At 39.8% G+C, this 24,321-nt stretch overlaps 1 protein-coding gene across 1 annotated transcript in view; it reads left to right on the forward strand.

The window, feature by feature from the left end:
• Nucleotides 1–6,029: 6,029 nt before the first annotated feature.
• Nucleotides 6,030–24,321, forward strand: part of LOC110041116 (cadherin EGF LAG seven-pass G-type receptor 1-like) — a 36,821-nt gene continuing 18,529 nt past the window's right edge. Inside the window, exons 1-14 of the mRNA XM_089275826.1 lie at nt 6,030–8,989; nt 9,435–11,057; nt 11,660–11,901; nt 15,460–15,584; nt 16,831–17,117; nt 17,716–17,876; nt 18,647–18,911; nt 19,267–19,548; nt 20,786–20,934; nt 21,512–21,755; nt 21,954–22,055; nt 22,345–22,439; nt 23,304–23,513; nt 24,066–24,134. Coding sequence (XP_089131952.1) covers nt 6,253–8,989; nt 9,435–11,057; nt 11,660–11,901; nt 15,460–15,584; nt 16,831–17,117; nt 17,716–17,876; nt 18,647–18,911; nt 19,267–19,548; nt 20,786–20,934; nt 21,512–21,755; nt 21,954–22,055; nt 22,345–22,439; nt 23,304–23,513; nt 24,066–24,134 — 6,591 coding nt within the window. The 5' untranslated portion in view covers nt 6,030–6,252. The remainder of the gene's footprint in view (nt 8,990–9,434; nt 11,058–11,659; nt 11,902–15,459; nt 15,585–16,830; nt 17,118–17,715; nt 17,877–18,646; nt 18,912–19,266; nt 19,549–20,785; nt 20,935–21,511; nt 21,756–21,953; nt 22,056–22,344; nt 22,440–23,303; nt 23,514–24,065; nt 24,135–24,321) is intronic.

Consider the following 24,321-nt stretch of genomic DNA (forward strand, 5'->3'; position numbering starts at 1 on the left):
ACAATGACATGCCGGAATAGCTCAAGGTTTGACTTTGTTAATCAGATTACTCGCCGGACAGAGAGCTTTATTAGTTTTGCAAAAAAGCAAACTAAGATGAGCTTTCCGGTTCTTAATCGCACTTCAAATGATAACGCCTTGTTATCTCGGCTTCAACTATCGCAACCCTTGAAGTTGGGGTTTGTTCCAAACTTCAAAACGGCATGTGAGGGTTCTCGCCATTTTTCAGCGGCGTTAATTATCAAAGGAAAACAAGCGAACAAGCTGCTTTTCGCTTGAAATGACTACTTCATCTGTTTTCCGTTTAAAAAACAGAACTGCGAAAGTTGTCACTAAAGGAAAAGAATCTTTTATTTGCGTTTCGTCGGCAGATTTAGCCCGATAACCCAATTGGTGTATATTGATTGTTTGCTGAATATAAAGTTTTTTTTTTTTTAAAGTGTTATTAACTTTTTACCGTGTGAAGTGTACGCAGCTTGGCTCGATTTCAAACACATCTAACAAAAGACCCGGGATAAAACATGAAAGGAGCCGACTAATAATGTTTTTACTATAACACTTTACTTCGCAAATTCTAAATTTTACTTAATCTCAACAATGATAAATATTCTTTATAGCAAGTTCTGAGCATTTGTCGGTGCAAAGCAAAATTATCTAAGGCCCCGTCCGTACTATGCTGCAGGAATTTGAAAACGGAGTTTTAACTCCGAAAACGCATGAAATGTTTTCTGTCCACACTACGTCGGAGAATTCGAAAACGCACCAATAATCGGTCAATTTGGATTTGTGTTTGAGCAAAACTCGGGCAAAGAAGTCACATGATAATCGCAACGCCGTCGTTTTCGAAAAGCTCCGCTTTGCAAATGTTTTCCGTTCACACCAAAATGCAAAGCCAGCGTTTTCAAACTCCTCCGGTTTGCTGCAGAGCGCGGCTTTCGAAAAGCTCCGTGTTCGTGACGGATTAGTGTGGACAGTAGGCCTAACGGTAGAAATAAAGCTGCGTTTTCAAATTTCTCTAGCGTAGAGTGGACGGGGCAGTAAGGCAATAACGCACAATTTACTAGGTTGTTGCTACTCTAGTCCTTTACTTTAATCTAAACAAATCCTTGATCGAGCTATAGCAAGAGCTAGTAAATTATAAAATAATAACCATTTTTCTTTGGATGATATTTTTACGAAAAAGCTGCACGTTTCGTCCATAGCACGGTAACAAATTTCCAAGAAAGGGACTACGACGTGAAGGAATTCCCCTCTCAGAAGGTGGCCTTAAACAAACGGACTACTCCAGTAGAAGCTCATTTTGTAATTCCATCGCAGTTCTTGCCCTGCAAACTCGTTCCCAGGGTCCCTGCTCTTCCTCTAACAAGATAGACGACCCTGACGAACGAGGTTGCTTCTGCGGGAGGGCTCGACTTGAATCTAAACATTCACATCTGATGACGTACCAGTACTCAATTCCGTGCAGCTTCTCTGATTGGCTGTTTCTTGATTATGAGTTGCCGCGTCTGCGCGCGCAAGTGACCACCAATCAGAGATAAGTACTACATGCATCATGGTGTAGCCACGTGATCAGAATGGATTGTTAACGGTCGACACGTCTTCTCTCTTCAACTCGTGGAATGACGCCACGGAGTCAGTTTGGTCAAACAACCTGAAAGATGTAAGTAATAGAACAAATACAAACAAAACAAAGACATCATATAAAATAAACTCTTGTAAGGTAGAAAATTAAGAAACCAATTTTGGAGGTTACTGTGGTTAGGTTTCATGACTTTTATCAGATGCTTGCCCTGTCAGGTTTCCCAGCCCAGCACAATTGCGCTGGAGGCAGACTCGAAAGGGAAAGATCTGGATCTGAATGCCCCTTAACATTAATCGTTGGCCTCCTGCGCGTCTTTGGGCTCGTCACGCAATCTTCCTATGAGGAGGAAGAAGATTGCTTGGCGCGCCTAAAGAACGTCTGTGTCGGAAGCTAATCGAGTGATAGGATACTTAGGTAGTCTACAATGGGTGTGTCCGCGACATTCTTGCGGCAAATCATAGTTATTAATACGTATTTACTCATTCTTTTTTGTTGCCACTACAATACTGCAACATGTACAAATTTTGCCTTGTTCCAGGCCCGTTCTCGGCTATCTTGTCAACTAAGGCGCTCTACTGGTGCAAAACAGCCGATAACTATTGAAACAGGGAAGGAATTTCAAAATGAACTACAAATCTCGGTGCATCTGGGGTTAGGATATTTTTAAAATATTTGAATATTGTGTTCTGTCCTATAGAGGGAGGTAAAATAGTAAATCATAAATTGTTTTTTCCGTTTGTGAATGCGTTGTTTTGTCTACAAATAAAGAATTTAATTAATTCGAGATGAAGCATAAATCATTTTCTTTTTTTACATTATTACAGCAGGACACCAGAGAACAGACATTGGCACCCGCGGTGTTATCAGATTATACTATTTATTCGATCCTTCGATAAAGGGAAAGAAAGTATATAAACAACATACAAAGGTTCCGTTTAGTACGTTAAAAGCACCAAAAAACCTGACAAGTTTTACTGTTCATTTGCACTCTAACTTTTGCAATTAAATGAACGCAGTCAACTCTGACAAGTCAGCCGGTTTTAAATTAGGAAACAGTGCAGAATATAAGACACTAGTGGCCATTGATGTTGGGCTTTACTACAAGTAATTAAATCGTAAATTGCATAACTTTGTGCATTTCCCATGCAACTCAGACCACGTCACGGACAGAAAATATCACAAGACGTTTGACAACTAAATTAAATGTTTCACTAAAGTTCGACCTAACTTAATTAAGATTTTAGATGCGTAAATTTATTCCATTATTTAGGATATCAGTGTATCTCAATAGGGTTAAGGCGGGGGTTAACCTAAAAACGCGCCATTTTTTCAAACTTTTAATTTCTCGTCGTAAGATTTAATTCCAAACCATGGCAAAGTATACATTTTTAGAAAGCTTAAAGACCAAAGATTATGAAAAAATATTTTTGTACCCTCGAACTGTATTGTTAACTGACACCGGCTGATTAAATTTGCCACCTGCTGGGGTATGCCGGGGCTTCCTTGAGAAAAAATAACTCCTACAAGAACTGATCAGAGGGAATAATTTTTACAAATTTTAAAAGAAGATTAATAGCTTGCTGTTCCAAGCAGAGAGACTTTTGAAAAGTTAGAAACGCATAAAATGGTGACCAGTTAAATCTGACACAGAAAATCCAGCACAAGTTTCATAACTTCGACAAAATGCACTGAATGGAAAAGTTCCATGCTTAAAACACAAAACTTATTCATGCCCAGAACAACAAATCCTGAAAATTTCAGTTGGACAAATTAAATCCCTCTCAAAACATCTTTTCTCAAAAGCAGAAATAACTCGTTTTCAGAAAACGAGCTTTGAACTTACAGTATAGTAACAGAAATTCTCAAAATAAAACTTCAATACCTTATGATTCAAATTCCGATAAAAGCAAAACTTTTAGCCGGCCGTAAAACAAGCCAAAAATTTAGCCGTTAGGAAGCCGTAAAAAATGTTAACTGTAATTTTAGCCGCGAAAGTAAAAGTTACATCATCACTTGTCAAGACTTTTTTCGTGTCTTGTCCTGCTATAGCACTAAGCTTTATTAGTTTAAAATTCTTATAATAATACCTTTTCGGCATTACTAATGGACTTAGACTTTAAATATGTTTTACAGAAATAATAAAAAAAAATTACCATTTTTTAACGATGAAACTTAATAACAATGGTAATTTCTTTTTTTGAAATTACTCAACCCCGCAAAAAAATAATGGTCGTCCCCAACTTGATTGAACTGAGTTCAGAACAATTGAGTTCGACACGGGTATAAGCATTGTACAGCATTGAATCAACTATCGACCAACAGTAGCGCTCAAAAGCGAGCTGCAGTCGCGTTCCTAACTTTCCATTCCTCGCAACTGAGTTCGACACGCCCATTGCTTAGCGCGACGTATGAACCAGAGCTAAGAAGGCTTTGCGGAGAACAAAGAAGAAAAACACACAAAGGAGTGGCCATACTGTTGAATAGAACTAGAAGAGAAAAGAGGGTTGATTGAATATATCGTTTACATTCAAAAATGAATGGAAATTTATACATGGCTTTTTTGTACGAACCACAACATAAATCTTTCCTGTTTTCATCGTCAAAACATCCGTTTAATTCAATTCACTAAACATTGCCGAAAACAAGGGATAAAGCTGCATTTCACAGTAAAGCCACGAAAATGACTGAACGATTGTTCAATCTCAGTATTTAATTTTCGACTCTTTCACGTTCGGAGCAGTTTTTGAAATTCCTGCTTACAAAACACTCGTGGAATTTTGTTAGGTAACGCAAACTATTGAAACAATTCAAAAACAGAAAACTCACATTGTCCGTTGTGGCTTTATGAAATTATGTTGTAATCTATTCCCGCTTTATGAGGTTTAACCTTTTCCGATTCTCGTATTCAATTTATTGTTTAAAAATACGTGAGAGAATCTTTCCTTGAGGTAAACTCTTTTTCGGAAGAACAGTGCAAACATCAGTTTATAAAGGATACGATATATAACCCTATCATGTTTTCGACACCATTTGGGTACAGAAATAGATGGGCGAACGAACGGATCAGTGAACGAAATTCAAGACATAACTAGGCCGGGAGAAGAAGCATCGGCGGTTTGTAAAACATTTCGTCTTTCACTGCCGAGGGAAAGTACATCTGCTATTGTTTCAGTTAAATCAGCCTTCATATTTTTGTCCGCCAAGTTCAGTCGGTAGACGGTTTATAAAAGATTCCTATCGGAAAATACACAAAGGTGTGGTTGCTTCATTTTATTAAACTTCGCATAAATAACCAAATGATGATAAAATGCAAATTTACTCCTGATATTGCAGAATGTATTTCCGGTTTCATGGGCAAAGTATCCGTTTTCTTCAATTTAGCTCACAAATGTTTATTAAGTGATTAATTACATTTTCATTCTGTCAAGTATCTTGAATTAATTTTCTTTGATATATTCACGATCCAGTTAGAGTCTAACAAAGTAAAATACTATCTTTGTCGCCTTTTTTCACCAGTTAACAAATAATTTCAATATTTTATCCGGCAGCGCAGAAGTTTTTGCCTGCTTTTCAAGGGCGGATATTTACAGGGCAGGAGTCCTCTCAACATAACTTTACATCGCATGTAAATTAAAATGTTTTAAGCTCTTGTTTCCACAAAATTCTGCTCGATGATTCAATTCACTCCCACTCAGGTATTTTCAGTCATCGCTACATCCGTTCCGTTTAATTCATTGTCATGACAATTTTCCTGTGCCCGACTTTCGCGTAAAACCTTGTTTCTATTTTTCCACTATGCAAAGAAAAAACAGAACTTCAATCTTGTGTGGTATCAAGCCAGACTGAGTCGAAAAGCCACGAATAATTTCGTTTTTCGAGCACGTCTTCGTCGCTTCGCTAATTAGCCATCTTTCAACAAGTAAACTGCTTTGCGATCCGATCCTATCGCGTGGTGTATTTGTTATTTTGAGTTAAAAAAGGACCAGAGATATGAGATACAAGTCAATCGCGGACGAATAAATCTGAAATATATTTTGAATTTTAAACGTAGGAGGGCTGAAATTTTTGGATGCACTGTTCAAAGTTTACATTTGATGTAAGCAGTTGTCTTGCTCTTCCGATTTTGTCTACTCCCAAAATTTGTGGAATTCCGCATGAAAGTCTTCTGCTGTTCTTAACCTCCTCGCCGAAAGGTCTCGAAAATTTTTTTTATCAAGGCAATCTCCACTTACTTCAAACTGCAGATCCTGCCAAAATAAAAGTGTAGTAGTGGTAGTTATATCTCTTACAGTGTCAAGCGGTTCTTTTGTTTGTAAATAAAAGAGACAAGAATGTTTTGAGCAAAAAGCGAATAGTTTATTTGACTTACCGCGGCTAGATAAAGAGGTCACGTGGTTAACTTAAGCCAATTAGATGCTGAAATTAATCAAACTTGTCACTCAAAGAAAATTAGACCCCTTGCCGACACTCGAACCAAACTAACCGAAAGATCAAAGATATTTGGTGGTGTTTTCAAAGATGAGGACTGAATCCAATCTAGTGTCGAGTTTATGGAGCCGCTAAGTGCAGAGTCTTGTTCACTTATCGCTGTGATTGGGGAAACGTGCGATTTTCGACTTGTCTTATGACAAGCGTTGATTCTGTGACTGTGACAACAGATTCACCGCCAAATGGCTCGCTTCAACTGTGTTTGGCTGGCTTTTATTGTACATTTATGCCTGTGGTTTTTCAAGCAAGTGGACTGCAGAGTTATTAATATTTATTCATCGACGGAGCCAGAAAGTGTTTTAGCTAATTTAAGTCGAACTGGCTGGACGAATTATGCTATCGAAACTTCAACCATTGACATTCAAACAACTCTTCAAGTTCTCTCTATTGATTCAACAAATGGCTTAGTGCGTATGATTCATAGACCAAACTGCGGGTTTCTACAGCTTAATCCGTTCACAGTTTATGTAGAGTCGTCTTCTATTTATAATTCTTCCGAAAGGGTTTTAAGACCACTGACTGTGTCTGTATTTGGTGAAAATTGCTTTAGAAAATCACAACGAAATCTGCCGCGGACAGCTCCGATCGGAACCCGTGTCCTGCGACTCAGAGACATCATTCTTCACACGGGAGAACCACTCATGAATCCAACATCGCTTAAACTTAGGAAAACGCCTTGGAGAAAGTATTTTAGAATTGGCGCCAAATCGGATTATCTAGTTCTTCGAAGATCTCTTCGTGAACTTCAAGACCGAGTGCTAGTGGTGGATTTAGTATTTCCGGAAAACGCGAAACATGGACGAAGAAATAAACAACCTCTTGTTGCCCGAGTTAAGTTGTTTATTGATAATCACGCTAATCGTTTTGACAAGAACGTACGGCGATTTCGTCGGAGGATACAACAAACGGCTCCACGATTCTCCAGTTCTTATTTAACGGCTCACATACGAGAAGATGCTAATGTAGGAACGAGTGTAAGTTCCATTCGAGCGGAAGATACGAACAATGGCAATGCTGGGAAAATTAGATACAATATGGAGGCGTCGCAAAATCTGCTCAGCCAGTCCTTTTTCCAGATCGACGCTGACAGCGGGTTAATTAAAACTACTGCTTCACTGGATCGCGAAAAAATGCCGATGCATTATTTTCGTGTGAAAGCCGAGTACGAACAGCACAAGTCGTTATACGCCGAGGCAGATCTGACGATTATTGTTGACGATGTTAATGATAATGCACCCAAGTTTGAAGCCTCCTCCTACAGTAAGTCTATACCAGAGGATATTTTCGTCGGTGATACCGTTCTTGATGTCCGTGCTCGTGATCTGGACACCGGCTCAAATGCAGAGATCCAATACAGCATCACTAACAATGGAGGTGTAAACAGTGTCTTTCGTATAGGCCAGAGCACTGGGTCTATAACTGTAGACAGAGCACTGGACCGTGAGAGTGTCCAGGAGTACTCTCTCACAATCCAGGCAAGCGATGGTGGTTCCCCACCTAAAACTGACACAGCTACTGTTCGAATAACAGTGACGGATGTAAACGACTGTGTGCCGCAGTTTTCAAAGAGAGAGTACACGGCCAAAATTCCTGAAAACACTAAACCTGGTCAACTTGTGTTGACAGTAAGCGCATCAGACAATGACCTTGGCAGCAATGCTGTGGTCGTTTACAGCTTCAGTAGTGGTAATGATCAGGGACTTTTTTCCATAAATCGCCTCAATGGACAGATCAAAGTGAGTAAGGAACTTAATTACGAGTATCTTCCTGTGCATATGCTATTTGTTACGGCACAAGACAAAGGTGAATATCCAAATTATAATGAAACTTCAGTGGAGATATATCTTGAGGATGTGAATGACAATGCTCCACAGTTTGTCAGTTCAGAGTTTCAAGAGTTGGTCTCAGAGCGTGAAAATGTTGGACACACCTTCACTCGTGTCCAGGCCTTTGACGACGATGATGGCACAAATAAGCAGATTGTTTACAGTGTAGTGGAGTCTAACTTGCCGTTCGGCATTAACCAGGACTCTGGCGACTTGTACCTCACCAGGAAATTAGATCGTGAGGTGGTCAATCGTTATGTTTTTCATGTCAAGGCTGAGGATAAAGGAAAACCTCCTTTAAGCAATCGAGCAAGAGTGACTGTAAATGTTGGTGACATTAATGATAACCCACCGAAATTCTCAAAGCCAGTTTATTATGAATCTGTAGAGGAAAATGCGAGGTTTGGGACAACCATTCTGCGTGTCACAGCTACTGATCCTGATCTGGGTCAAAGCAACATCATGTATACCTTTGATCAAAATTCAAGGTGTTTTAGAATATCTGGTAACACCGGTGTTATAACCCTTTCATGCCGCCTGGATTATGGTAAGACTAAGTTCTATTCCTTGACTGTCAAGGCAAGGGATAATCAATTGGAGAGCTCTGCTTTAGTGCGTATCAACGTGACAGATTCAAACACCCACAAGCCCATTTTCCAGCAAAGAATTTATCGACAAAGGATTAGCGAGGCTACTGCAGTGGGAGGCAGGGTTCTTGTAGTCAAGGCAACTGATAATGATCAAGGCTTGAACGCTAAACTCACTTATGCTATTAGGCAGTCACAACAAGATTTCACAATCAATCCTAAAACAGGCGAGATAACTGTTGCACAAACCTTGGATCGTGAAACATCAGCTCAGTACAGGTTCGAAGTGATTGCAACAGATCAGGGTACTCCGCAATTATCTGGAACTGCAAATGTGCATATTACAGTGACAGATGTAAATGACAACAAACCAAGATTTTTGCAGTCCAACTATGGGAAATCAATTTTCGAAAATGTACGCCCAGGTACTAGAGTGTTGCAAGTGTCTGCTGTTGATGATGACGAGGGCTCCAACAAGGCTATCATCTACTCTTTTGCTAGAGATGGTAAGTTTACTATTTTAATTTTCAGTATGATGTACCCACAATCTACATAGTGTATGTATTATTAAGTCTATCTTGTCCATACATTGTGTAAAAGGAAAAGCCAATGAAACCTCTAAAATTGCATTATCTAATGATCTAGTTTTTAATAGTAGTCAGTACCCCACTGCAGTGGTGTGTAGTTTTTGTATGTGTGGTATATTTGGTGTTGGTTTACATGACATAAACACAGAGTCTGAGTATAGTTTGTGCATGTCCACATGAATTATAGGGAGTGTTTAGGCATGTGGAAGCCATGTTTGATTGAACAAGTTCTGGTGACAAGTTAGTCCATTTGCCTCGAGTCTTAGTTTGAAGGTTAATACTACAGTGCAAATGTACTGACAGTACATACATGTTACCTATAAATGTATGTTTATAAGGTTATCTGTTAATATGCTAACCTTAGGTGATGGTGACGGAGCTTTCCAGATTGACAGCACTCAAGGAGTAATAAGAACATTGTTGTCACTTGATCGTGAAACAATTCCAGAATATGAGTTGACTGTGGTTGCTTCTGATAAAGGACGACCATCAATGAAGTCATCTGTGAAGGTCAAGATCACGCTAAAAGATGTTCGTGACAGTAAGCCAAAATTCGAAAAAGATCCGTACATTGTGCTTCTCAAGGAGGATGCAAAAGAGCGGTCTGATGTTGTGAGAGTCAAAGCTGTGTCCCAAGATCTTGTTCAGGGGGGTGCGATAACATACAGCATTGTTTCAGGAAATGATCCATTGATGTTCGTCATTCAGCGGGATGGTTTGATTCAGACCAGAACAAAGTTAGACTATGAAACAAAGTCCGAATACATCCTTAAAGTTCGAGCAACATCCTCGCCATTCTTCGTGGACACGAGAGTAAACGTAACGTTAATAGATGTTAATGACAATCAACCTGTACTCCAGAATTTCTTCATGGTGATCAATGTTAAGGATGATAACTTCCCAAAACAGCCAAACTTTAAAATCCCTGCATACGATCCAGATGTATCTGATCGTCTTTTGTATCAGATCCAGTCTGTCACTCAAGGCGACTGGGTATTTCTAAACAGAACAACAGGCGAACTTGTGATAAGTCCCACTGTACTTAATACCGGGAAACCAGTTACAATGGTTGTGCAAGTTTCTGATGGAAAATACTCTGCCAGGGCCAGTGGACGGATATTAGTAACATCTGTTACACCCCAGATGTTGAACAGCAGTTTAACCCTTGATATCTACGATGCGACAATTAGAGGATTCTTCGACTCATCTTATGAGGAACTTGTTGAGGGTATCGCAAATGTTGTGAATTGTGATCCGACGCAGGTCACATTGTTTGACATCGAATCCAAGATTATTAAGGCTCAGACTCGATTTGAGGATGATATTTCTAAACTGAAGATCTGGCTCACTATTTACAAGGTTGACATCAGTGGTAACCGCTTTGGCTTTTACGACCCTCAGTATGTTAGAGATTTGATCTACTTAAATATGGTGCAGATTGCCAAAAAAGCCAAACTGACTCTCCTTCCGTTCGAAGACACTCTTTGTGTCAAAGAGAGTTGCAACTTTCCACTTCTAGAATCTAGAAAAAGTTGCTTGTCTTACACTGACTTTACTGACAGATCTGATACCTACAGCTCCTTAAAGGTGGTTTTCCGTACAGTCAGAGTGCAAACTGCCTACAGGTGTCTTTGTGCCTCAGACTACCGTGGGAAAGATTGTGACACACCTTTAAACCTTTGTTATTCAAACCCCTGTCAGAGCAATGGGAAGTGTGTAAGCGTCGAAGCAAGTTACTCATGTGTTTGTAATCCTGGAAGGACAGGGGTGAACTGTGAGATAGACATGTCAAAGAGTAAATGCCCCACTGATGCAGAACCCTCGGAAAATCATCTGAAGTCAAACCCATGTAGGAATGATGGACTCTGTAGAAATTCTAAAGGGAGTGGCTTCTCATGTCAGTGTCATGATGACGATGCCATTGATGGATCTTTGTGTGAGCTGACAACACGTAGTTTCACAAAGGGATCTTTTATCGCATTTCCAGGTAAGTCTACATTGTGTTGTTCCAGAAAATATCTAAGCCCCTTCCTGGAAGGGGTTTTGTCTGACCCCCGCCCCCTTCCATCCCTCGGGAAGTTACAGTTTTGGTTCACTTTCCTTTAAAGAAGTTTGGCCGTTGAAAACCCCGTCCCCTTGTATAACCCTTCTTGGGGTGGGTATGGATATTTTCTGGAACCACACATTATTTAAGAAAAAGAAAACATGTACGTGTACCATGTCTTATTTGACAATTAGATTATGAGCTCAAGATGTCTATTGTGTGATAGTTGACAAGGGCACATTTCCAGGTAAGTTTACAGTACTTCGTGTTGTTTCAGAAAATGCAGTATATCCTTAGCCCTCGCATGGAGGGTTGGTGTGAAATCCCCTCCCATCCCTCTGGAAATTCCAGTTTGGGTTCATACTTTCCCTCCCCTTTTGATTTCCAATAAACCTTCTTGGTCTGGCTGTGGATGTTTTTCTGGAACCACACATTTTCTAGAAATGTTACAATAATGCTAATTGAGTTTTCCTTAGCTTGGTACAACACATTTGCAGATGCTTACTTGCAGATTTACAACACTTTTCCTTGGGTTTCTCCTGTAGCACTGAAGCAAAGATGGCGCCTAAACATCAAGTTGGAATTTGTAACCACAGAGCACAGTGGTTTGCTTCTGTTCAATGGCCGCTATGATGGTAAACATGACTTTATAGCTGTAGAGGTGTGGCAAGGACAAGTACGCTTTCGGTTTTCACTTTTCTCACAGACTGTTACCATTACGTCCAATGTGAATGGTGGTGTCATTGATGGCAAATGGCATAAAGTGGAAGTGGCCTTTGAAAACAGGGTATGATACCAGGTTTATTCCCTTAATTAAAGACGCACAATATGACACTATACAGCTGCACTACATTTTATGAGTAAATGCACATACTGTATGTACATCACAGATCAGCCCACGTGAAACCCAGTTTTCTCCATACAGTTATTTGAATAATGTGTATACACAATGTGGAAGGTGCGGTAGCCTCACAGTTAGGGCATTCGACTCCTGATCGAGTGGTCCAGGCTTGAGTCCTGGCCAAAGACATTGTGTTTTGTTGTTGGGTAAGACACTACTTGCACAGTGCCTCTCGCCACTCAGATGTCATTTATAAAAACAAATGAACAAACAAACAAATTGGTACTTCAAGTCTTTCTCTGCCTTGCAAAAAATCGAGACTCCGTCCGTGACAGCTTTGTGAAAAGAATTTGAGACTGCAAGATGCACATAACCAATAAAAAAATAGACTATGGGACCTGTTAAATTAGATGAAAATTTTGCATGACCCATGGGTTTTGAAGAACAATATTCGCTAGCCTGATATGGTAATTATAGTTATAAATTTGGTGCTCATACCAAAAGTACTTTCAAAAGTTGACTGTTCTTTATAGAAAGCAAAACCTCCAAAAGTTGTCAGTATTCTTCCTGAAAGTAACAGCTGCCAGAATGATTACTGTGAGGTGTGCAATGCAGCAGTTCATTTTGATATACAATGTAATACAGTAGTATTTTTGTGATCAAATTAAATGCAAAGTTCTCTTACCCTTTTAAATTATTGGACCAGATTCATTTATACACCTTGCACTTATTTTATCATTGCTTGTTGAAACTTGAAAAAATCCAGACCAATTGAAATATTCAAATTTTCCATTTGTACTGTTGGTAGATCAAAGATCATTACTGCTAAATAGTGTAATTAATTAAATTGATCATCCTGGACAGGAAGTAATAAAAGCAATTATATAAATTCGTTTAATTAAAGGATATTTTTGGGTATATAATTAATTAAACCTAAATTTTTTACAAGCTGTGAATTCCATGCAGGTCAAACTACTGTATCTCTCCCTGTTTGAAAACTGTTACATAAATAACGAAATGCCTTCCAAATGTTCTTTGATCTAGAATTTGTGTTTACATTTTAGTCAGAAAATGTTATTTCAGTGAGCTTTTATTTAGAATAACACAGGAATGGAATCTGGGTGTAAGTAGTGACAGATGTGTAAGGTATGTCACTTTTAAGGCCTATGTGTTCAGGCAAGCATTTAATCCTTGAGAGAGAGAGAAATCTAGAGAAAGATTAATCCCTTAGATAGCCATGTGTTTGTTTTGACAAGCTTTACTAGGGCATTTTTGATCTGCTATGTCTGATAAGATACATGTATACACCAAAAATAAAATTGTTTTGCGACCTGACTTGATTTCTTACAAGTGAAACATTTAGTACAATGTAACATGACTCCAGTTCCCTTAACACAAATTTATGTCATTTCAGCAGTTTTTTTCCTTTTTTCAAAATTTAATTTCACTTCAGTTGGGTGTCATGTGCCACTGAGAGCATTCTTAAATCTAGCAAAATATTGCCTGAAACTGATCAAAAATGTTATTAACTCTCATTTCGTCCTGTTGCACAGTTTATTCAAGATTTGTGAAAATATTATACATGAATAGAATGTAGGACATAATTAGGTACCATTAAGTGCTTGTCAATCTTTGAAATATTTTATCAAATAATGTGTTTTGCCTTACACTTTACATGTTTTTACAAGACTGAAGTAGGTGCATTCATTCTGGTGGGCTTTTTCTGTAAATGTACTTCAGTAGTTTTAAATTTAGTTATATTTGAGAAGATCATGATCAAGAAACAGACTTTGATTATGGTTAGAAAATTATAGCAGTCCTTTTGTACAATTTTGGTTAGCAGCGGTTTTAAAGTTAAAACTGTTTGATGCTTGAGCATTTGAAGTATTTTTCAGATTGAGTTGGAAGTTATATGTTTATCTTGGTGTTTGATTTCTGCCTCTCACATGTTGCTAGTTCAGGGGTTATCAGCACTAAAACCAGTGTATTTGTTTTCATTTGAAACTTTCCCTGTTATTTTTGTCTTAATTTAGAGTTGGTTTATATGGCAGTGTACAAGGACAAAAACACCAATGTTGTTGAAGATAAACTTAAAGGATTTGATCTCTGTTGATGTGGTGGCGAAAATAGCTCATTAATGTCTAACAAAATATTAGCATTAGCTAACAGGCAATCTCAAAGTTGATTTCAGATCTTGCTATCATAGATGTTTGGGTGGTTTGTTTAATCATTGATGAAACATTGCATTAGATCTCTATCTGAAGATGAGTGCCCAAGAATTCATGCAATGAAATTTAATCCAAGTTCAACATAAAGATGTCTGTTCTACGTGACTGCATGCAAGGTCCAAGAAAGCATTATAAAGTGTGCTGCTATCGGTCCATTTCATGATCCAATGAATCATATTTCATTCCTTGAAAGCTGAGTGCTGTAATTTTCATCATATTTTGGATTGGACTGTTAAGGTTTTAAAGACAGGTTGTCGCATGGTGCAGAATACTTAAGTGTTTGTCCTATTTTGTCTGCCTATTCAATGTAGGTCACCGGTGGCAAATTAATGAAGAGTGTGTTGGGTTTCCTGTGTATTTACAGCCATCCAAAGTTGATTTTTGTAACTTAATGAATGCACATTTTTCACTTGTCCCAAAAAATTGGAAAGTTGACCCTAGACCCCAGTCTCAGTCACAAAAGGTGAGCCAAGTGGCCCATAAGGCTGGCACCTGAAGTAGCATGAAGCGGCTAACCTGAGTATTTCTACTCCCCTGGATGGAATGCTAGTCCATCACAGGGTAACCCCTCAACATTAAATCCACTGGTACCCATTTACATGTATATACCTGAGTGGTGAGAGGCACTGCAAGAGTTAAGTGTATGACCCAAGAACACAACACAATGTCCCTGGCCAGGACTTGAACCAAGACTGCTCAATCAGCCATTGAGTGAACTAGCCTCAAGGCCACCACACTTCCAGAATCCTCAGTACAAAAAGCCCTCCAGAAATACACATGTACCCATCCTCCATCAATGTAATGGCTTTTCTAGATGTTTCCATAGACTTTTCTATTCAGGAAGCTAAATTGTACGATAGGTACATGTGAGGCTTCTAAATAATGCAGCACAGGTTAGATTAAAGCCTGAGGAGAGATTTTGCTGAGCATATTGCTCAAGGCTGAAGGGTTTGTTATTTAAACATGTTGTTGTCATCCAGAGGGAAAAAAGGCAGGAAAAGATTACTAAAGAGTTAGAAACAATCATAAAAGAATTTATGCGGTAATATACATCCAATGTACTTTTTGCTACTCCATCGCAGGGCTACCCCCAGCTTTAAAGTAGCCAGTAATCGTTTATACACCAGGGTGGAGAAGAGAGACACTGTGAGGGTAAAGTGTCTTGCCCAAGAACAGAACACAATGTCCCCAGCTAGGGTTGAACCCAGACCACTCGATCTGGGGCCACAGCACCTCCCTGAAACACTTCTAACTGGAGTGGATTATTTTTCTCTAGACTGGAATTATCATTGTAGACGACTGCAAACTGGCAGTAGCACTGAATTTTGGAACAAAAGCAGCGTCATTCTCTTGTGCTGCAGCCAAGCAGCTGCAAGGAAAGGATAAAACAGAGACATACAGGTGTGTGTATTTCCATTTCAACCATTTTGAAAAATCCAGGAATTGGTTAGTGTAAAACGCAGACTGCAGACTGCACTATGTGGAATGGGAATAAAATGCATACTAAGGGTAAAATGTAGACTGCACACTTTTCAACTGAATCATTGTGCCATTTCCATCACTGAGAGCTACATGTAGCCATTAACAAGCAAACTGAAGCATTATTCCTGGAGGCTAACCTGAGTGATATTCAGGTTAACAGGAGTGATATTCAGCAAAACTGGGGCGCTATGCAGGCCGACCGGAGCGCAGAATTTCATTACAATTAGTCTGAATAACCCTTTTTACTGTTAGAACTCAGTAAAGGAAAATACCACCATATGTACGTAAAAGTCTGCAGTCTGCATTTTACCCTCAGTCTTCATTTTACCCCTGGTTTGCAAACAGCCGTCTGCAGTCTGCATTTTACACTGATCAATGTAGGAATGGCAAATCTTTGTACATACATGTTTCTTGCCTACATCTACATCTAATCATACCATTTTTGTATGCTTTGGTGGCATGTAAGGAAAGTTTGGTCAGGCCTGATGGTTCGTATCTTGGCAAGAGCTAGTCTAGCCAAAACTTCCATGGCAAGACCAAAGAAGATCTGCTATGGAAACTGGAGGGGGGTGGGGGGGATGGGGGGAGAGATGGAGGTTATGGCACTCCTTGTAATGGTCTACATAGGGAGGCTCTGCCTGAAGGGGGTACCTTTTTCAGGCTTTAGGTTTATAAAAGGGTAGGGATTTCACAAGTTGAGGTATATGAAAGGGTAGGGAAATCTGTCACTTAGTTACTTAAATTTAAGTATTTCGAACAGACGCATATTATGGCTGTGTCATTTAATTTTCTATGCACTACATGAAAATGACAAGAAGATTTCCTTTTTCGGTGTGATTGATTCATAACATGGGCCAGGTATGAGAGTATGTGAAAGGGCACCTTTTTTCAATTAAAGGCACATGAAAAGGGTACCTTTTCTGTCAAAATGGTGCACAAAACGGTAAGGGGTTGGACCTAGGGGCAGGGTGTGGCAGGGTCTTCCAAGTAGTATTTTCTAAAGTACTACTTGTTATGGCCTCGTACATATGTACATTACACTGGTGAAAAGCAAGTTCTCAGTGCAAGCAGTCCTTTGACTTCCTACATGTAAGTACTTCAATGGGTGCTTTGTTCAACTAACATAATACTAATACAGTGTACTTATTTTTTTTTTTTTTTGAAGCTCACTGGATCTCACTGGCCCACTGTTGCTTGGGGGGTTACTGCAAATACCAGTTGACTTTCCTATCCAGTACCAACACTTTATCGGCTGTATTAGAAACGTCTACATTGATCACAAGTTTCTAGACCTGAGCCGTCCGCTGTACAAGAATGGAACATCAGCAAAGTGCAAAGCCATGGGAGATACCTGCTCTTATAAACCTTGCCAACGAGGCAAATGTGCCAACATTCTTGGAACACGGCAGTGTACATGTCCGCCGGGTTATGGTGGAAGTCGTTGTGAAACAGGTAATCAAGAGGCGCATTGAGTTAATAAACACATGCAAGTCACATGTTGTTGAGGTGAAAATGTGGCACCTTTAACTGAGCAATAAACATACATTTAAAGGGGCTTAATCAAGGCATTTTGAGTGTTTTTTTTTTTTTGGCTGTGTACAAAATAGTAGTCTAGGATAGAAAAACGCCAAAGAGATAATAATAAACCACAGAGGAACAAGCATGGCTAAGGATGGAGAAGATTAACACAGATTACAAACGATGAACTTGAAAAATTTAGGCTAAACTTTTCAAGTTGCGGAAACCCGTGACGTAGCTCCTTTATTCTTTGATGCTGGTTAGTATCAAAGGATCGGGCAATTTTCAATTGGATGATACAGCTAGACAAAGTTATGTACATTGAAGGCAAAAAACCAGCTCAGTTGTGCTTACCAACTTGAATTCTGAAGTGGAGGACTTAAACTTGAAGCCTCTGTGTTTCAAGTCAAAGGCATGTAATAATTATTTTACGGACAAATGCAAGATTCAGTCGTCATGGCATGCTCATAAGTTGCATTGCCACCCTAAAAACTAACTCACATTGACTTGCTACATCTTTCTTGTTTGACAGTTATGAAATTAACCGAGCGGTTCTTAGGCCAGAGCTATAAACGCGTGCCTTACACAGCAACAGTTACACTTCCATGGAGTTTCTCGTTGAGATTCAGAACAGCGAAGCCATCGGGCACCTTGGTTGAAACAACATTCTCTTCCTCGTCATCTGTGCTCAAGGTAGGTTTTCATGTAATATATCGAACACGAAAGACCGTGTTTGACCACGTTTCCAAACACCGAGAAGAGAGTTGTGAATACGACGAGTAGCGGAGTATTTTTGACGAACTTCGAGGTGTTGGGAAATGTGGTCAAACACGGTCTTTCGTGTTTGATAGATCTTCTCAATAGAAACTAACCCTAAGGAGAAAACGGAGAAATAAACTCGTAGAAATCTATGCTAATTAATATCAGATATCCAAGAATTACACCGTCACCGTCATGATTTCCTTTGTTTAAAATTGATGTATTATTGGTTTGAGAAAGAGTTATCAGTTCCCCAATCTGTATACTTTTAGTACACACTTAGCGACTACAAAGCTACCTGCGTTCTATCACGAATGCCGTTCTCTGATTGGCCACGTTACTCACATTTATTCTGGTTTTTACGATAACTTCAGAAATTCTCGCGCGCTTATTGGCTAATTGTCATTGTCAAAAGGCGGACAGACACATGGATTTATAATTTATGCGATGCGGCACCAAGCGAGAGCGGACAACTTGACAGTTTGTTATCGTAAAAAAACAAATTGACGTCAGTTTTTCATACGTCTGTCCTGTCATTGAGAATGAATTTTGTCATAACATTCTGCGGATCCACTCGGCTATTGCCTCGTGGATCCACAACACAAAGATGTTTGATTTTTGCTATAAATAAAAATACATCACATTGTAAGCCCTTTTTTACTGGGTCTTTTGTAATTATTTTCATTTAATTCTGTGTTTTTAAGGTGGTCAATGGAAAACTTATGTACAACTACAACGAATTACTAGTTCTGCAACTTCCTCACATAGCCGTTAATGACACCAGATGGCATCATGTGAACATATTGTGGACCGACTCTTCCCTTAACATCACAGTGGACTATATCTACTCAATAGGAGTTGCCTCATCGAACGGGAAAGATCTTGGAAGTGTCAGCGAGTTTTTTATTGGAGCAAGAAAGAATTCTACAACGTCTACTGTGTTTGGGGGATTTAGAGGCTGCATAGAAGGTTTGTGAACAAGAATTTTTTTAACAATAATAAACTTTATTTTTATGCAATATTACAGCTAGCTAAATTACTTTCAATACTGATATTTGCACAACTAACAGTGCAATACAGCAACTTGAAAACTTGCAATACAACACAGCTACTTTACACTACTTGCAACACTTATACATTGTGTTTTATATAGCTACTTTACACTAAAATTGTACGATACAAATACAGCTACATTACACACTATGAAAGATACACTGGTTAATTATTAAACGAACCCCCCCCCCCTCCCTCCCTCCCCAAAAAAGAGGTGTCGATGATTTTAAAGAGAACCCATTCAAATCCTTGTCATTTTGTTTGTCTCCAGGTGTTTTTATAGGCAGTAAGGAAATCAACATTAATGCGGGTGTAAACCACAACACTGCACGTGGGTGTGAAACTCAGATGCCGAGTCACTGCTTTTCCAACCCCTGTCCTAGCTACAGCACATGCCAAGAGGAGTTTGATTCCTATAGGTGCGTGTGTCCCACGGGATATGTCGGCAAGCACTGTGTGGATGTGTGTTCCTTGAAGCCCTGTCGGCATGGGAGATGTGAGAAGACCGACACACAGAGAGGATTCCAATGTGTTTGTCCAAAGCAGTACACGGGTGAGAGACAATTGGATAACAGTTAAATTCACTTGGTAACAAGGGGTGGGGAGGGGGGTACTCATTACAGCCACGACGGCAACGGCGACGAGAAAGCCACCACCGAAAGGTTTAATGAGTAAAACAATGTCTGTGCACGTGCGTTATACATTGTTGTACATTTCTTTGCCGTCCTCTGCACGACAGCAACATGAAATAACTATTTCTTTCGTATTTTGGAGAAGAACGACAGCTGCTACTTTTTCGTGTTTTCATTTGGAATTGAACGCTGGCGTTACGTATTTAGCTCGAAAAAGTTGTTGAGACCAACAGGCCCACTGAATAGATCTATGGTGGAAATCATACCACTGGGACATACTCGTAGATACGGTGGAAATTCTCTAAACAGGGAGTTTTTACTCTACGTATGTATGCATAACGAAGGCTGTTCTAGTTTTGTGCTTTCATATTTGTCAATATTACAATCACTTACACTAATCTTCATTTTACAATCGTTAGTATCTTTTCTTGAGAAATTTTGCCAACAGAGAACTCAACGCAGTGTATTGTTTTAAGATCAGTTTTCAATTGAGTGTTTTGAAACCAAAACCGGTTAACCAATCACAAACTAAGCTAAGGTAAAGGTGAAGTCTGCATACGAGCCAAGTGACGCATCAGGCCGGAGCATATCCTGGTTTCAGTAGCATGAAGCGACTAGGAGTATTTCTACTCCCCCCTGGATGGGATGCTAGTTCATCGCAGGGTCAACCCCAGCATTAAGTTCGCCGGTACCTATTTATACACCAGGGTGGAAAGAGACACTGAGAGTAAAGTGTCTTGCCCAACAACACAACGCAATGTTCCCGGCCAGGGCTTGAACTCGGACCGCTCGATCCGGAGACGAGCGCACTAACCATGAGGCCACCGCGCCTCCCCCAATCAGAAACCAAGGATTGGATTGTCTGTGTCCGTAATCACAAACAAACGACACAGACAATCTGGACAGTGAACCAGTCAAAACTTGAAGCAGATATATGTAGCTGATGGAAAGCGCGGGAAACTTCGTGCAAGCGAGTCACGATTGGTTTTACATGGACTTCTGAATGGATGACAAAGTGGCGCAATTTTTTTTTTAAGCCAATCGCGTAGCGTAGGAAATGCAAATCTCTTTCAATTCTCAGCTGATAACCGCTGTATGGCGCTCCAAATGCATGATCATGAAATCGTAATGCTGTTACTAACTTCAATCTTTCCCCAGGTGAATTTTGTGAAGTTCGTATGGAGATTCCGTGTCGAGACAAGTTCTTTGGAGCTTCAAGCATTGGAGTCTGTGGTCCGTGTCAATGTGCGATTGGAATGAATCTAAGCCCTGTTTGTAATAAGTCCACCGGAGAATGTTACTGCAATGTAAGAACTAAAGACTTCAGAGATTATGTGCTACCTTAATACCAGATTGAACATCAAGAAACAGACATTTGTAGTGTTAAACCTAATACCCAATGAACGCCGTTCTACCTTTTGAATAAGTGGATTACACCCTAGTGTGTGACCATTCAAATGAAAGCTATTGAGCCTTCACTTTCATGTGGTACTGTTTATTATGCTTTACAACGTGGTTCTGACTTTTTAAGTCTGTGGATGAAACCCTAGTGTGTGACCATTCAAATGAAAGCTATTCAGCAGTACTTTCATGTGGTACTGTTTATTATGCTGTACAAGGTGGTTCTAACTTTCAAGTCTGTGGATAAAACTCTAGTGTGACCATTCAAATGAAAGCTATTCAGCAGTACTTTCATGTGGTACTGTTTATTATGCTGTACAAGGCCGTTCTACCTTTCAAGTCTGTTGATAAAACTCTAGTGTGTGATCAGTTAAATGAAAGCTACTGAGCAGTATCGTCTGGTAAATAAATTTTCTTTGTTGTCAACTCTAGTATTCTTGGTAGTGAAAGCTGCAGTAACTTAGTGACTTTCTTACTTTTCAGCCAAAATATTACCGCAAGATTGTAAGCTACAGATACTCTGGTGGCAAGAGTACTCCAGAGTTTAGTGACGGCTGTTTCAAATGTGATTGTGAAGCAATTGGTAGCACTGGCGAATACTGTGCTGTAGAGGGTGGGCAGTGCCCTTGCCAAGAAGGTCACAGTGGAGCTAAAAATGTTGTTGGTAGACGTTGTAATGCGTGTGAAGACAAACAGGGCCAGATTGTGAACGGCAGAGGATGTGTCGGTGAGTATATTAAGTATATCTGCTTCACAGCTGTTAGTTAGGTTGTTACGGTGTCACGCAATGCTGTTTATGGTCCCTCCCACTGTTCCCTCCCACCATTTGGGAGAGGTCTTGTGTGACACCCGTGACCAAAGTCTACCTCATGTCACATGCATGTGAAGTTGTTTCAACTTATTTTGTGTTGTGTTTTTAATTTAGTCATAAACACGTCGTGTCCGAGGTCATTTGCAGAGGAAATATGGTGGGGAAAAGCCGCATTCGGTAAAACGGCAGAGGAAAAATGTCCGTTTGGATCTTCAGGTTTGTAGATACACTGTGATGTCATTTTGCCTTGGTGGTGTTTTCTTCTCCAGTGTTAGAATGAAACACTTAAGTCGGTTCACAGGTGATGTGGTACCGAACTCCGGTGGACGAAACTCTAGTGTGTGACCATTTACTTTAGATGAAAGCTTTTAAGAAGTACTTTCATGTGTTGTTATGTTAAGTTGTTTGAAGTCTTTGCATGACACCTAAGTAAAATGTTTAAGAATTTATACCTTTCACATTAATTCTTGGGAGTTAACTTGTTAAACACTATTTTGTTTTGTAGGAGTAGCAACTCGGGTGTGTGACAAAGACGATGGCTGGCAGAAACCAAGCTTACTGGAATGTGCTTCGAACTCGTTCTTAGCATTACAGGGAAGGGTGAGTGTCTGCATTTCTACGAGTGGCTGTAATTTCTTTGGCTTTAGTTTTATGAGAGCTTGTTTTTATTTGCCTCTCAGCTTGCTGAGAAGGAAACGAAGGCAACAACAACCTCTAAATGAGCTCTCAATTTATCTTACACTAGAAATATGTCAGAGATTTAAAGCCCCAAAATTACAAACTTATGACGTAGCTCGTCAAAAATCTGTCTTGTGTCGTGATTGGTTGTTATTTGCGTGCGGAAATCTGTCACCTAGCAACAACCATTCAGAACACTTCACCGATCTTTAAGCATAGGTCATCAGTATCCATTTTTTCGGGTCGAAAATCATTCGTGTCACGAGAGCGGGAAGAAAACTGAACGGTTGAAGAAATATAGCTGTCGACTCCGTTTACAGCGTTCTGCGCTAAAAAACGAAACTGCGAAAACAACAATTTTTTTCCTTGTCGATAATCTTTCTTTTTGGCGTATTTTTTTCTCCTTTTGCTCAACAAACGTAGAGATTCCAACATGTTGCTGGGTAGTTTTGTTATAGCTATAGCCATTGCGACGGCGCTGTATAATTTGTGCGAATTATTGCTTTTGAAGTATACGCCTTGTAGGAGTTGGTTCCGTCAATTCTTCTTTCCCACACCCCGCCTTAAAACGTGTGTTTTAAGAAAGGCAGCAACGTGGTTAGCAATCTACACTGGACGCCACAACAGAAGTTATCAAAAACTACAGAACTGACAACAAAATTCAGTGTCCACATCCCTCGGAGTTATTCCCGTCCTGCAGCCGCCGGGCTAGTCCCACCTTTCCCCCTGTCGGTCAAATACCCGCTGGCAGACCACCTTTAAATAACTGGCGTGTCTTTTTTTCAGTTGAAAAATCTAACATCTGGCGTTGTAAACTGGGAGCCTGATTTTGCCATTGGCTTAGCGCGGAGGTTAGATCTTGCTATAACGTTTTCACCGCGTCTCTACGCAAAGGACATCGACATTGCCTTGAAGATTATCACAACGCTGTTTGATTACGAGAGCAAGCAGAACTCCAGCACACTCGTCTCGGCGAGGACAAAGGAGTTTGCAAAGGTAAGAAAATGGAAGCCATGTAACCCACTGTTTTCAGTGCCCCGGAGATATCAACATTGAAATTGTAGAAACGTGGTGAGAATCCCAACTTTTGAGAGACTGACCAGTTGGCTATTTATGAAGCGCGAAGGAATTGAATTCGGGACCACCAAACTCATATCCATCAAGTGGCAGGGCTCAAGAGGATTAGAACCCGGGACCTGGGGATTACATGAATCCAGCGCCTTAAGCGCCACGCCGTCTCCGCTAAATACGAATACGAAATAACGATTTGTCGCCGAACACGGCGACAAATTTGTCTCACAACACATGAAGCTATTTTTGCGATGTAACAAGCTACAGTACTTCAAAATTGAAGGAAACCATAAAATGATAAACGTCTTGGACCGAAATCCTCAAAGAAGTGTAAGTAAATAAATAAAAAAGAAAGAAAGAAGAATATTGAGGTTGGGGAAGTTTGGGACGAACTACGAAAGACGAAGTTCAAGAAACTTTGCATGGTATTTGATGTGTTTTTGCTTCGTCATAGTTTTGTTTTGTTTGTTTTCGCAGATTCTTCTTCTGTCCGCCAGTATGCTGTTTAGCTCAGACAACAAAGATGTTTGGGATGTTGTTCAACAAGTAAGAAAAGAATATGACAATATTCTTGTTTTGTTTTTCCCGGTTGTTTAAGCGGAGTATATCAAAAAATGGCAAGAGCATGAATTTAGAGCATGCCTTTTGGGCCAACATTATCGTAAGATTGAAAAGCAAAGAGTATATTAGAAAATGCAACATCAGCATTAATTTACAGCTCACCTTTTAGACA

This window comes from Orbicella faveolata, unplaced genomic scaffold (assembly GCF_042242905.1).
Source record: "Orbicella faveolata isolate gen_17 unplaced genomic scaffold, um_ofav_v1 contig_4, whole genome shotgun sequence".
Lineage (NCBI taxonomy): Eukaryota > Metazoa > Cnidaria > Anthozoa > Scleractinia > Merulinidae > Orbicella > Orbicella faveolata.